This window comes from Centroberyx affinis, unplaced genomic scaffold, assembly GCF_046629955.1.
Source record: "Centroberyx affinis isolate AG114_WGS23_722 - 3 ecotype Tasmania unplaced genomic scaffold, CSIRO-AGI_Caff_v1 ptg004578l_1, whole genome shotgun sequence".
NCBI lineage: Eukaryota > Metazoa > Chordata > Actinopteri > Beryciformes > Berycidae > Centroberyx > Centroberyx affinis.
In genome coordinates this window covers 2,544-16,036 of record NW_027282201.1, presented here as the reverse complement: position 1 = coordinate 16,036, position 13,493 = coordinate 2,544, and the positions used below count along the sequence as shown (strand labels likewise).

At 42.0% G+C, this 13,493-nt stretch overlaps 1 protein-coding gene across 1 annotated transcript in view; it reads right to left on the bottom strand.

Annotated features, from left to right (window-relative positions):
• sema3b (sema domain, immunoglobulin domain (Ig), short basic domain, secreted, (semaphorin) 3B) overlaps positions 1–12,472 on the bottom strand; it is a 32,594-nt gene extending 20,122 nt beyond the window's left edge. Inside the window, exons 1-3 of the mRNA XM_071544447.1 lie at positions 12,113–12,472; positions 8,503–8,660; positions 6,121–6,183 (exon numbers count right to left, since the gene is read on the bottom strand). Of these exons, the coding sequence (XP_071400548.1) occupies positions 6,121–6,183; positions 8,503–8,660; positions 12,113–12,311 (420 nt within the window). The 5' untranslated portion in view covers positions 12,312–12,472. The remainder of the gene's footprint in view (positions 1–6,120; positions 6,184–8,502; positions 8,661–12,112) is intronic.
• Positions 12,473–13,493: the final 1,021 nt, after the last annotated feature.

Below are 13,493 nucleotides of genomic sequence, written 5' to 3'. Positions count from 1 at the left end.
ACAGAGAGACAGGCCAGGTTTGTGTACTGACTACTGACACAAGTGGAGATCTGGCTCATTAGGCCTGACACATACACACGCACATGCATACACACACACACACACACACACACACACACACACACACACACCCTTCAGTGCTTTAGAACAAAGGCTTGCCTTTCAGCCTTTGAAAGCCACCAGGGAGTTAGAGTTGGGGTTGCTGGTGTGTGAATACATATGTGTTTCTGTGTGTTTCTGTGTACATGTGTGGGTGTGTATGTGTCTGTGGGTGTGTGTGTGTGTGTGAGAAGGTGTTAGACCAATCGACCGGCCGATTAAGCTGTTGACAAAAACAGAGGAGACCTCTGTTTTCCAAGGAAGAGGGGGCACACACCCCAATTTTGCCTCCACCCTCAGGCTGACACACACACGCACACCTCCTATGGACACACACACACACACACACACACACACACACACACACACACACACACACTATCACCACCTAAAACTTGGACCCCCTCCCAGAACCCTGACCCCTTCTTCCTACAGCTTCACCCCTCCAAACACACCATGTTCCTCTGATAAAATGCACCCGTGCCAGATTTTGCCAACTTCAATCAACCCTTTTCTAAGGATTCCCAGTGTACTCAAGCAAGCCCTCCTCCTCAATCTAACCCCTATTGTGTTTTAAACCCTTAGTGTGTGTGTGTGTGTGTGTTTGTGTGTGTGTGTGTGTGTGCATGTCGGGGGCAGAGGAAGGTGAGGCAGTCAGCGGAGCGGTGGCCTGACAAAGTCAACTCTTTGATGTGACAAAGGGATGAAAAAGGAGAGAGGGAGCGGGAGGCTACGGAAAAGAAAAGGTACGGAGAGAACAGAAGCTTGAACGACCTTTAAAAGATCCGGAGAGGAGGAGGAGGAGGAGGAGGAGGAGGAGGAGGACGAAGACGAGGGAGGTGCATTGTGTCAGCGCTCACAGATATTTTCCTCTGTGTGTGTGTGTGTGTGTGTGTGTGTCAGTGGGTTCACAAGTCAACCTTTGACCCACCACTTGCTCATTAGTTAAAACGCAGGCTGTGACCTCACCACGGCCTGAGCTGCAGGTCTTCATGTCTTATATAGTGGTATTGTTACTGTGTGGATGTCTCTCTCCCGCTCTCTCTCTCTTTTTCAACCCAGAAAATGATTAACCCAATCTCCCTCATTTTTCTCCCTCACTTTATCTGTTCATCCTCCTCCCTCTTTCTGTCTCTCTCTCTCTCCCATCTCTCCCCTTTCTCTCATTTTCCATCACACAAGCTGGGTTTAAGTATTGTTTTGTGATGTATAAGATGAATAAGAAAAGCTGAATGCAAATGAAATATTTCCATAAGATTTCCTTTATATTGCAAAAAGGTTTCACGCTCCGTTGAACTGGAAAATGTTTTATCGCTGAAGAAATGATGCAATAAATTTGATGCAAACACATGTGTTGAATATATAATGACATAGGCTTGGCATGATTGGCCCGCTAAATGGTTCAGAATCGATGCAAAATGGTTCAAAAGTGGCTTTGGACATCCCGAAATATTAGATTAGATATTAGAATATTGCCAAGTGCATTTCTTTGTTTTTATTTCATTCAGAGAACATGAAATATGTCAAAAATGAGCTGATACTAAAGGATAAAATCCCCAATACTCATTATTTCCATTTTTCTCACCGGTGTCTTCTTTTTGCATCCAGGAAGCTTACTTATTGACTTCAATCAGTGGTGGAATGTAACTAAGTGCATTTACTCAAGTACTGTACTGAAGTACAATTTAGAGGTACTTGTACTTTACTTGAGTATTTCCATTTCATGCTACTTTGTACTTCCACTCCACTACATTTCAGAGGGAAATATTGTACTTTTTACTCCACTACATTTATTTGACAGCTTTAGTTACTAGTTACGTTGCAGATTTAAATCAACTAATAAATTATGATATATTTTTATAGGTTAAGATACCCAGCAGTATATAAAGTAATTAAAATTAGCTCCACCTTTACCAGCTGCAACATTAAAGTGATGAACACATTAATGCATCAATAATTATAGTCCAATAACATGATATATATGATTCTGAAATGGGCCATTTTGCATAATGACTACTTTTACTTTTGCTACTTTAAGTACATTTTGATGCTAATACTTTTGTACTTTGACTTAAGTAAGATTTTGAATGCAGGACTTTTACTTGTAACAAAGTATTTTTACCCTGTGGTATTGCTACTTTTACTTAAGTCAAAGATCTGAATACTTTTTCCACCACTGACTTCAACCCACCTGATTGTTACTGCAACATTTCAAAAGTTTGCTTAAAATTTGCTTCACAGTTGGATGGAAACATAGCTACTGTTTTTCTTTCTTTCTCTGCCTCGACTGTGTGTGACAGCGAGTGAGGAAAGAGCGCCAGTGATCCAGGAAACTTCCTTTAATAAAGTTAATAGCTAAGAGCTTTTAACTGAACACACTGAATGGGAGCGCACAGTAGACAACCATTAGATACACAAGACAGCACAGTGTAATAGCCCAGGAATGTCTTTGATCGCTTCTGTTGGACAGAACAATGTGACAACACTGACATTTATCTGACATATTTCATCTGAAAAGGGTTGATTTCTGAAACCATCTGGCCTCTGACCTTCTACAAACTGTACAACAACATCAGAGACGAATCCATCAAGGAAGAATGGGATTTCCTTCTGCGATTTACGGGATGGAAATGCTCAATTGTTGTAGAGTGTATTGTTTGTGTGTGTGAATGCAGGTCTTGACCGGAAAAACAAATTCCCACACGCTGATGATATGGTTAAAATCTAAACAATAATTTTAGCCAGGGAAAAATTGCCTGATCATGCTTGCTGTTTTCTAGGAACATCCTGCTTCACATTCACACAGCTCCACACATTTATACTGAATTTATACTGAATTCAGGCTTTAAAAGGGACCTATTTTAAATCATAAAGAGTTTAATAAAAATGTGCTTTTTCAACTCAATAATTCAAAGAAAATAATATGTCATATACCATTTTCTGCTTACTACTTACTTACTATTACCAGAGGATGGTTTGTTAATGGACCTTGAAAATAGAGCGGTGAGAGTGACATTGTTGAGTGTGTGCATGTGTGTGCTACCAGGACAGTGTAAACACAATACATCACTTTCTCTATATTGCTATAGAACTAAAACACTGAGGAGTGAATGTGGCTGAAGCTCTGCAGTGACGCAGACTGACTGTCTGGGTCAAGTGTCAACTGTTTACTGCCACTGCCGCTGTGTGTTTATATGCGTGTGTCTGTGTTTGTGTTATGTGGCTTTGTTGCAGTCTGTGTGTGTGTGTGTGTGTGTGTGTGTGTGAGAGATGAGGTGTTTATCACCTGTCTTTATGTGAGTGACTGTGCATCTATCATGTGTGTTTGTGTGCATTTGTGCAGCGTTGGGGAAACATGCTGCTCTGTGACACGTTAGAGTATCAGATAACTCCTTTGTGGCGTTCGTTTTTCAGTTCTTGTGGTCGGTCATTAGTTACTTTTCAAAAGTAGAATGTCGTTACTTTTATTTTTCTTGCATATTGTTTATTTTTTGTTAGAGCAAACTTAATACAATCCTTTGGCATCTCATGCCGACAACATGCTGGTAACTGAAAAACAGAGCAATAATCTTGCATTGCATTTTGAAACAATTATTAAACACATTCATAACAATCCTATTGTTACTTATTCCTATTGAAGGCTTAGCTGATGAAGACTGTGATATATGGTCAGTTTGACAACTGGTGAGAAAATACTAAGTATTTATTAGTCACTTTGGACAAAAGCATCTGCTAAATGATGTAATGTAATGTAATGTGATGTGATTTTACAGTGTGTTTTTGACGTGGATAATGCAAAAGTAGTAACTTTTAATAAAGAGTAATTTGTACCTAGTTACTTTTTAAGGTAAATGACAAAGTAAAGAAACTAATTATTATTAAAAGTAACTTTCCCCAACAATACTTGTATAAGTATGCTTTTGAGTGAGTGTTCACATGTGCAGTTCATGTGATTGTTTAATGTTTACAGTAGGTGTAAAAAGACTAATGAGCTGAACCGATGCCAATGACCCAACAGTACAGAGGTTATAATACGTGGAAAGAGAGAGAGAGACAGAGACAAAGAGAGACAGACAGCCTGTGAAAGAGAGAAATGGAAAGACGGCCACTTTGTATTCAGATTAAAAAGACAAAGACGTCAAATGGAGAGGAACGAACAAAGACAGAAAGAGGAGGGAGGGATGGAGGGGTCGTAAACAACATGAGAAACTTCTGGTTCCCAGAGAGCAAACAACACAAGGCATGAGAGAGAGAGAGAGAGAGAGAGCGAGAGAGAGAGAGAGAGAGAGAGAGAGAGAGCATGGGAAGAAGGGAGGACTGGGAGAGAGAGAAAAGGAGACAGAGAAGAGGAGAGAGAGAGAGAGAGAGAGAGAGAGAGAGAGAGAGAGATTTCAGTCTCTTCCTCCAGAGAAACACACTGCTCTATAATTAGGGTCAATAGTGTGAGGTCAGCTCAGTTCTCTGTGTGTGGGTGTGGGTGTGTGTTCAACCAGAAAATACAGTGGGGAGTGGGTGTTTAACAAAGTATAAAAATATTTTAAAGGTCAAAAAGGCACTAAATGGCAATCCACCAGGAGAAAACTCCTTTCAATGTAACATTTGTCTTCAAAACTCCCCAAACCTTTCTTTTATTTTCTTATCTCTTTCTCTTTTTCCCTTCCGCTGGAGCAATTTCACTAATTCTCTTCACCACTCCCTGTCTCCACTATTACTCTCTCTTTCAAACACACACACACACACATATAGGGCACATACACACAGAAACCTGAGCACACATACGCTGACACACACACACACACACACACACACACACACACAATCAGACAGACTCCTGGTCAGGTGAAACTGGAGCCAGTGTTGTGCGGTATGAATGGAGCTCGTTGTCTGTCTGCTACAGCTGTGTAATCACACTGATGAAGGGTTTCTGTTTTACACACACACACACGCACACACACACACACACACACACACACACACACACATGCACATACATAAATGTACACACACATTCTGTCCCACATATATGCACAAATACATATATACATATTATGCGTGCACGTCTATGCACTGATGAGGGATTTCTGTTTTACACACACACGTCCACACTCATGAACAGACACACCTACACACACACACACACACACGCACATATCCAGAGATAGATAATTGTGTGTAATGTAATCCTGGGTGGTCTATTGGCTCTTAGGTGGCCTCTACATGTAGGTCAGTGAAGCCGAGCCCATGCTCCTCTGCCCTGCCAGACTCCATCCACATGAAGAGCATCACATTTAGACACATAATCATCGCATACTGTATTGACTTAACATTTTCTAAAAAAGAAAGGCATAGTTACTGTATATCAAAATAGAAAATCTGATATTTAATCCTGTATGGCCTGATTTTTCTCCCTTTTTGCCAACCAATGAAAAGACCAGATCTTGGTCACATGGGCCAAGTGGCAGGATGGCTCTGCGGTTGGAGAGACTGTCCTGCAACCATCAGGTCACAGGCTCAAGTCACATGACTTGGACTCGAGTCAGATTCAAGTCACAATTTTAATTGCTTGAGACTTGACTTGATGCATGAAGAGAAGACTTGAGACTTGACTTTGACTCGTACTTTGACAACTTGAAAAGGTTTCTAAAGTCTTGACAAAAGGTCTTGTGTTTGTGTAAGGAGAGGAGAGGAGAGAAGAGAAGAGAAGAGAAGAGGAGAGGAGAGAAGAGGAGAGAAGAGAAGAGAAGAGAAGAGAAGAGAAGAGAAGAGAAGAGAAGAGAAGAGAAGAGAAGAGAAGAGAAGAGGAGAGAAGAGAAGAGGAGAGGAGAGGAGAGGAGAGGAGAGGAAGAGAAGAGAAGAGAAGAGAAGAGAAGAGAAGAGAAGAGAAGAGAAGAGAAGAGAAGAGAAGAGAAGAGAAGAGGAGGGAGAGAAGAGAAGAAGTGAGGAGAGGAGAGAAGAGAAGAGAAGAGAAGAGAAGAGAAGAGAAGAGAAGAGAAGAGAAGAGAAGAGAAGAGGTCGACTTACGTTGATGTCCTTGCCGGCCCAGTTGCACTCCTCCCTCCAGTCAACAGGAGCGGGCCAGTAGATCTGAAACACAGAGGGCAAAGGTCAGATCATCCATACTGCCAGATATCAATATGGACATAGAGATGTGCCAGTAGACAATACATGTGAAGCAACAACACACTTTGATTAATATGAATACCTTACAGTGTGCTTGAGATATAATTTAACCTTACAAAAACTGAAGACAGAGAGAGAAGGACAGATGGAGGGAGAGTGATGGAGGGAGGAGGAAAACAAAGAGAGTGAAAGTGTGGGGAAAGGAATGAATCTCTGTTACTATAATCTTGGGCAAATAAAGATTTAAAAAGGGGTCTGTGGGGTAAAAAAAAAACAGACTGTGGGACAGACTTTGTCCTTCATCCTCATGGCCATGCTGTGGAAACTCATCCTCAGTTGATCCTCCTTTCCTTCTCATCTTCTGTTCTGTTTTCATCACTTCATTTCCTATTTTTAGCACCATCACTTTTGATCCCTCTGGGTTTTCTGTCCGTCTTCATCCTCGTCTACTCTCAATTTCTTCTTATTCTCTTTGCCCTGCCCTATTCTTTCTCGTCTTCTCATCCATTTTTAACATACTGTGTATATTTAAGTTCTTTTGCCTTATTGGTTGAGCTGGACAGGAAATTGTGACAGAGGGATGACCTGCAACAAGTCATGCACCGGATTCAGATCCACAATATCCTGTGAGAGAAGAAGCAATATGGACGCAAGTAGGATTCCCTCCATTTTTATCACATCTTTTTTGCATTTCCCCTTCTCTCCTTTTCTCCTCAAACGCTCCCTTCCTTAATTTACCCCTCCCTCCTCCACCTCCTCTCCCTTCAGCCTCTCCATACCTCTCTTCCCCTCCTCTCTTCACCTTCCTCCCCCTTCCCCACCTCCCTGTTTCTCTTCATTCTCTCTCCTCCCCCCCCCCCCCCCCCTCTCTTTTCTCCTCTACATTTCCCCACTGAAGTTGTGACTCCACCACAGTGAAAAAAACAGCCAAAACATCTTCAGCAACAGTGAATCTGGACTGTGCACAGCCAGTTCATAAATCAAACTCACCCATATACCTAAAACCAACAGAGGCATCAAATCCAACGCACCGAGCTCGTAATTCACTCTGCACAGCTGCGGCTCGATGTTTGCAGGGTGTATTTTGTTTGTGCAGCTATGGTTTTGTGTGTGTGTCTGTGTGTACTAAGAGTGTTTTGGAGTGTGCAAGTGTGTGTGAGTGTGTGTAACTCTAAATTTAGGCTGTCAGATATATTGCCATAAGCCAAAGTCAAAGGCATCCATCAAAATCATCATAGCATTTTTTAGGATAAATCCTCTCTCTTTTCATCTCTTTCCGCCTCTTTAATTTCTTACCTTTCTCTTTATTATTCCCATATTTCTCTCTCTATACCTTTCTCAGTATATCTCATCCTATTTCACTTTATCATAAATCTCTCTACTTTCAGCTGCTCTCCCATAGAAAGTTGATCCAAACCAAGACTTCTTCATTTTTTTTTTGTCCATATATAATTTTATGTCATAGTTCTGCACATGTGCACGCAGCTCTCAGTGGACAGCTTCACCAAGGATGTAATTCAATCATTTTTAAAGGAGCAGTAGATAATCTATGAACCACAGGATATATTATCGTTATTTTGTGCTTTGTACTTATTGTCCCTTTAAGATTTTGTGCACGAATAGTTTTTCTCATACTTATTATAACCTCTACTCAGAGGTGGAAAGTAACTAAGTACATTTACTCAAATACTGTACTTAAGTACAATTTTGAGGTACTTGTACTTCACTTGAGTATTGCCATTTTATGCTACTTTATACTTCTACTCCACTATATTTCAGAGGGAAATATTGTACTTTTTACTCCACTACCTTTATTTGATAACTTAAGTTACTAGTTACTTTGCAGATTCAAATTATTAATACAAAATATAATCAACTAATAAATTGTGATGTATTATTATAGATTACTGTAAGCTACCCAGCAGTATATAAAGTAGTGGAAATCAGCCCCACCTTTTCCAGCTGCAACATTAAAGTGATGCTTACACATTAATGCATCAATAATTATAAGTCAATAATATAATATATACTGTATTATTCTGAAATGGGTCATTCTGCATAATGAGTACTTTTACTTTTGTTGGTTTAAGTATATTTTGATGCTAATACTTTTGTACTTTTACTTAAGTAACATTTTGAATGCAGGACTTTTACTTGCAACAGAGTATTTTTATACTGTGGTACTTCTACTTCTACTTAAGTAAAAGATCTGAGTACTTCTTCCACCACTGCCTCTACTGACTTGAGCGATCGGTTCTTTGATTGACAGGGGCTCCGACCAACCTTGTGCTCCTGCTTGGCGATGTTGTCCAGCGAGAGCGAGAGCAGGAAGTTCCTCGCCCCGACGAAGAGCCGGCCCCGCTCCTCGTCCAGCAGCAGAGCGCTGAAGCAGCAGGAGCGCTCCAGCTCGAACCGCCGCACGCCGTGGAACTGCTGCAGCTCTGGAGGCGGAGCAACACACACACACACACACACAGGATTGGATGAACTGTTAAAAAGTGTCAATTCTAACATGGGACGCATACACAAAGTCATGCACACGCACACACACACACACACGTTCACAAACAGACACGGAGAAAGACGCGACACACAAACTACACACAGAAACGAAACAGGGGGTGGCGCCTGTCAGTCCCTCCTCTGTTACCTGGGAGACACGGAAGGCGACATCCCATAGTTTAATAGCACACAACCCCTTTCAGTTAATGCATTTCTATGGTGATTTTACTGTTACAATGCTCTTCTCCAGCTTAACTGGGACTTCCACTCAGCAGGATCTGTCTGCCTGCCTGGCCAAAGGACTTGAAGTGTGTGTGTCTGTGTGTGTGTTTGTGTGTGTTTGTGTGTGTGTGTGTGTGTGTCTGTTTGTATCTCCATATAAAAAGTCTTGAAAATGTCCAGAAACACTCAATTAAAACTGAGACAACTTTGTAAGAATCCAGCCAAGCTTAGTTGGTTTGTAAAGCACGGTTTATACGAGAACATAAAAATCAGATTGTTAATCCTGACGACCCGTGTTTGACCTCTTTATTGCAGGCTAACAGACAAATCTAAGTTACTGATGTTAAAAATCTGTTCTTTTCTTGTATAGAAAAATGAGCTGAAATTGCCCTTATTGGCTGTTTCATGCTAGATTTAAAAGCTGATAGTTCTTTTGCCCAGTATTGTGCTGTCAGCAGCTGAGCCAACAATAAAAAAAAAACTTTTATTGTCACTTTTTTATAGTCACCATCCCCCCTTTTATCAGTAACTCCAGTCAAAATGATAGATGACAGATAACAGTAAAAATGGCCCAAGAAAGACTTTTGGGATCATAGTATCAATGCTAAAAAAGGATCTTATTCAAAGCTCTGCTTCACATCCACCACAGTGACTCTGCAACAAGTCCATGTGCTTGAAAAAGAGGATTACCACTTAATTTGAGTACGGTCAGTGACTGGCCAACCAGTGAACAGGCAGGACAAGTCACTCCTCTAAAGGATCTGCACTCCATCTAAAAGCAATGAAACTGTATTGGTTTCAATGGAAAAATTGAGTGTCCTTGCTGTTTCAGAAGTGTTTCCAAACTGCCAAGAACAAATTCTGGTGGAACCAGTGCCCAGGACAGATCAACTTGTATTTGTAAACTTAAGCTATAATAGTTAGTGTTACCCCAAGCCAGTGGAAAAAACAGGGTCTTTGGCCTGAGAAGTTAAAGTAGTTAAGGAACTGCATGTTCCTTAACTGGGCTGGCTTGAACCAGAACCTTAAAAACAAGAAGACCAAGGCCCTCTTCACTTAAAGAATGATTTTATTGGTCTACTATTGTTCTAATATGCACTTTTAAAGTTAATAAGACTCTGACGCCATCCACCAGCCAAAACCATCAGAGACTTTATCGCCTATTGCTGTTATTTTGGATCCAATAGGTCATTTTGTAATTTTGTTATTAACCTACAGCATGTGGTCTTGATAAGTAACCCAAACCTGTTTTGGCCCAAACTGTTGAAAATGACACATGTGCTCTCTAACAAATGAAGGCAGAATATACTCCTCTGTTGGTCAAGGCTAAATCACTTTGTTCTTGTGTCTCTCCTCTTATGTGTCGCTCCCATGCGGTTCTTTGTCAAAATAATAGGGAAAGAATGTATTTTGAAGTAGAGTAGACAGCCTTGAAAGAGCCTTAAATCCTTGAAGTGTTAAGTGATGGATACTATACAATATCTGTCACTTTGCTTCATGTCTGGGTCTTGATTCACCCGGTCGATCCTTATATTGCAATAATGACGTCTCGCATTAGTCCGCTTATTCCAAGGCTGCTTACTAAAGACATTAATCATTTGACTCAAAATTTTGATTATAATTTCATTACAAGCTAAAGTAATTTACAAGCGTCTTTCAGCAGGATTGCAATCATAGAAACGTCTGTAGCTATAGCATCCATGGCTGCTCTGTAACAGAACTGTAACCATAGTAAGGCAAGCAAGTCCGGTAATATTGCTGTTCAGCCTTTGTGACCAAAAACCAAATGTTTCATGCTCTCCCAATAAATGAAAAACACCTAATATGGTAAAAGTCTTCCATGTTTCTATCCTCGGTTAGCTAAGTGTCTCTTTGGCACAAGGTGTCGCTCGTTAATTTGATTAGAAATCGACAAAATGGAGGGGACTTCTTGACTGCGGAGTGATATGTGGTGAACAGTGAACAGTGGTGTTATTCAGAAATGTGTCAGAATGCATTCAGTCATCAATAACTAAAGCTGAAGTAGCTTGTTGCTGTCTCCCATGTTCTGTATGTTACATTACCTACTGTCTAAATAAAAGCCAAAGGATGTTTCAGTGGTTCAGAATATCTGTAGTCCTTGGTCAGTGTCATCTAAAGCTAAAATATCCTGCTCCTGCCCTCCAGTCTGTATGTTACATGTTTAGTTAAGTTTATTTGTTTATTCGCAAGTACAAAGAAACACTGACAGTTGCAGAAGCAGTGTCCGATGTGCTGTACACGTGTGTATAGCCAAAGCTAATTTCCAACACCAGTCCCTTGATGGGCATTGATGGGTCAAGCAATCATTAAAATGACCTACTGTGTAAATTAAAGGGGAACATACAGTGTATCTCAGCTGGGCGGCCGGCCTTCAGCCTAAAGACCTCGGTCAGTTTGTTAAGGCTGTAATTGTTGGCTCTCGCCGATGGAACGGATCCTCGGTTTCTGTGGTTGTGTCGGGCCATGAGCTGCCATCTTATATCTTACAGTACTAAGACATGAAAAAACCCTGCCGCTGTGTGTTTAAGCTGTGTGTGTGTGTGTGTGTGTGTGTGTGTGTGTGTGTGTGTGTGGGTACATGAGCGTGTGTTTGCATGTGTTTATATTTGCATGTAAGTGTGCTTCCTTTGGTCTGAGCGCCTGCATGCGTGCCTCTTTGTGTGTGTGTGTGTGTGTGTGTGTGTGTGTGTGTGTGGCTGTGAACTTAGCCAAGAATAACAGCAACCACAAATTACAGCTGGCTACTGTTCAGTACTGTTTATTGTGAAAAGGATATGGCTGAGTATCACATGAAGCAGAGCAAGATGGTGTGTGTGTGTGTGTGTGTGTGTGTGTGTGTGTGTGCACGTGCATACACACACATAAAAACAGTATAACTTCATAGCTATTATGTGTGCTGGAGCGAGGAGAGTTTGGGGAACTGTGGAAGAAGATATTTCATTACTTTCCTCTTTCCTTAAGGGTAACTTTGTTTGCAAAAAGGGATTAGACACACACACACACACACACACACCTACACACACACACACACACACACACGGACAAACCAACACACACACACACACACACACACACACACACCACGCCAAATTCGCCTGGTTCAGTAAGACAAACTGCAACTTCTTTTCTTCAAAGCTTCAGTTCTTACCTTTGTAGGAGAGCTTCATGCGCGGTGAGGATGAGGATGAGGAGGAGGAGGAAGAGGTGGAGGTGGAGGAGGAGGATGAAGATGAAGAGGAGGGGCGGGGCATGGCGCTGGAGGAAGCGTGGGCGGCGGCCAGCCCCAGCAGTAACAGAGAGCTGCAGGTGACCATCATGGCCACCATCATCATCATCATGGTCATCATCTTGGCACAGCTGAAGACTGGAGTTACTTAGTGTAAATCTGTCTGTGGTTTTTAGCCCTATTCTAGTCTCAGCTAATCCAATACCCAACTTTTTTCTTCTTGGCCTAGTTTGGCCCAGGTCTTGTCTCTATTCTGGACCCAGTCAGAATCCACCTGCCTATTGGACTGGCTTGGTTTGGTTTGGATCTAGTCCTGTTTGGCAAGGGATTCAGGATCAGCTCAGCTCTGTAAGTCCCAAACTGATTCTCCCTCTTGCAGTTTGCCTTAGCAGAGAGTTCAGTTCTTGCCAGTTGACGTCTCTTCCAGTCGTCCTGTCAGATGCCGAACAGTCAGTCTAGTCTCTGTAGCGGTCTCCGTGGTTCTGGAGCGTTCTGCCGGCAGGTTCCAGGGTTCTGGTTCAGCTCTCTGCTCCAAGATGGCAGAGGAACTTCGCATGGGGGCACAGAGGCCTAAAACCAGAGAGAGAGACAGAGAGAGGGTTTAGAAAACAAGCAAGCTGGGCTGTTGTGACAGGACGCGACACACACACACACACAGACACACACACACACACACACACACACACCCCTGGCGTCGGAGGTATATTTAGTCAGAGCCAGATTGATGCCCCTGCCAGGCTGTGTTAATGCCAGTCTCCATTATGGCAACAACACTATAATCACTTCACATTACAGCAAGACCCGGGGACAGGGTCCAAAACACACACACACACACACACACACACAAACACACACACGGTCAACACTGATGTGTGTGTGTGTGTGTGTGTGTGTGTATGATAGAGATATGCTATAGTGGATTAGTGCCATGCCATGCCCACTGCCAAGCCAAGCACAAGCTCCCTGTCTGTGGCACTGCCAAGTCAGAGTGGCTGCTCCCTTTCCTCTCTTTCATTTCATCTCTCTCTCTCTCTCTCTCTGTCTCTCTCTCTCTCTCTCTCTCTCTCTCTCTCTCTCTCTCTCACTCTCTCTCCATTGCTGAGCACTAATGAGCCAAAAGTCAATAGTGTAATGGATGGATGAATGGATGAGTGAGTGGATGGGTGCATAATAGAGTGTTATTAGGTGATAGTGTGAGCTGGGTCCAGTATCAGAAAGCAATAACTATCGGTTTTGCACTGATGTTTGGTGTCAATATTGACTATTAAATGGTATTGCAAATGATGCAAAGCTTCAACATATT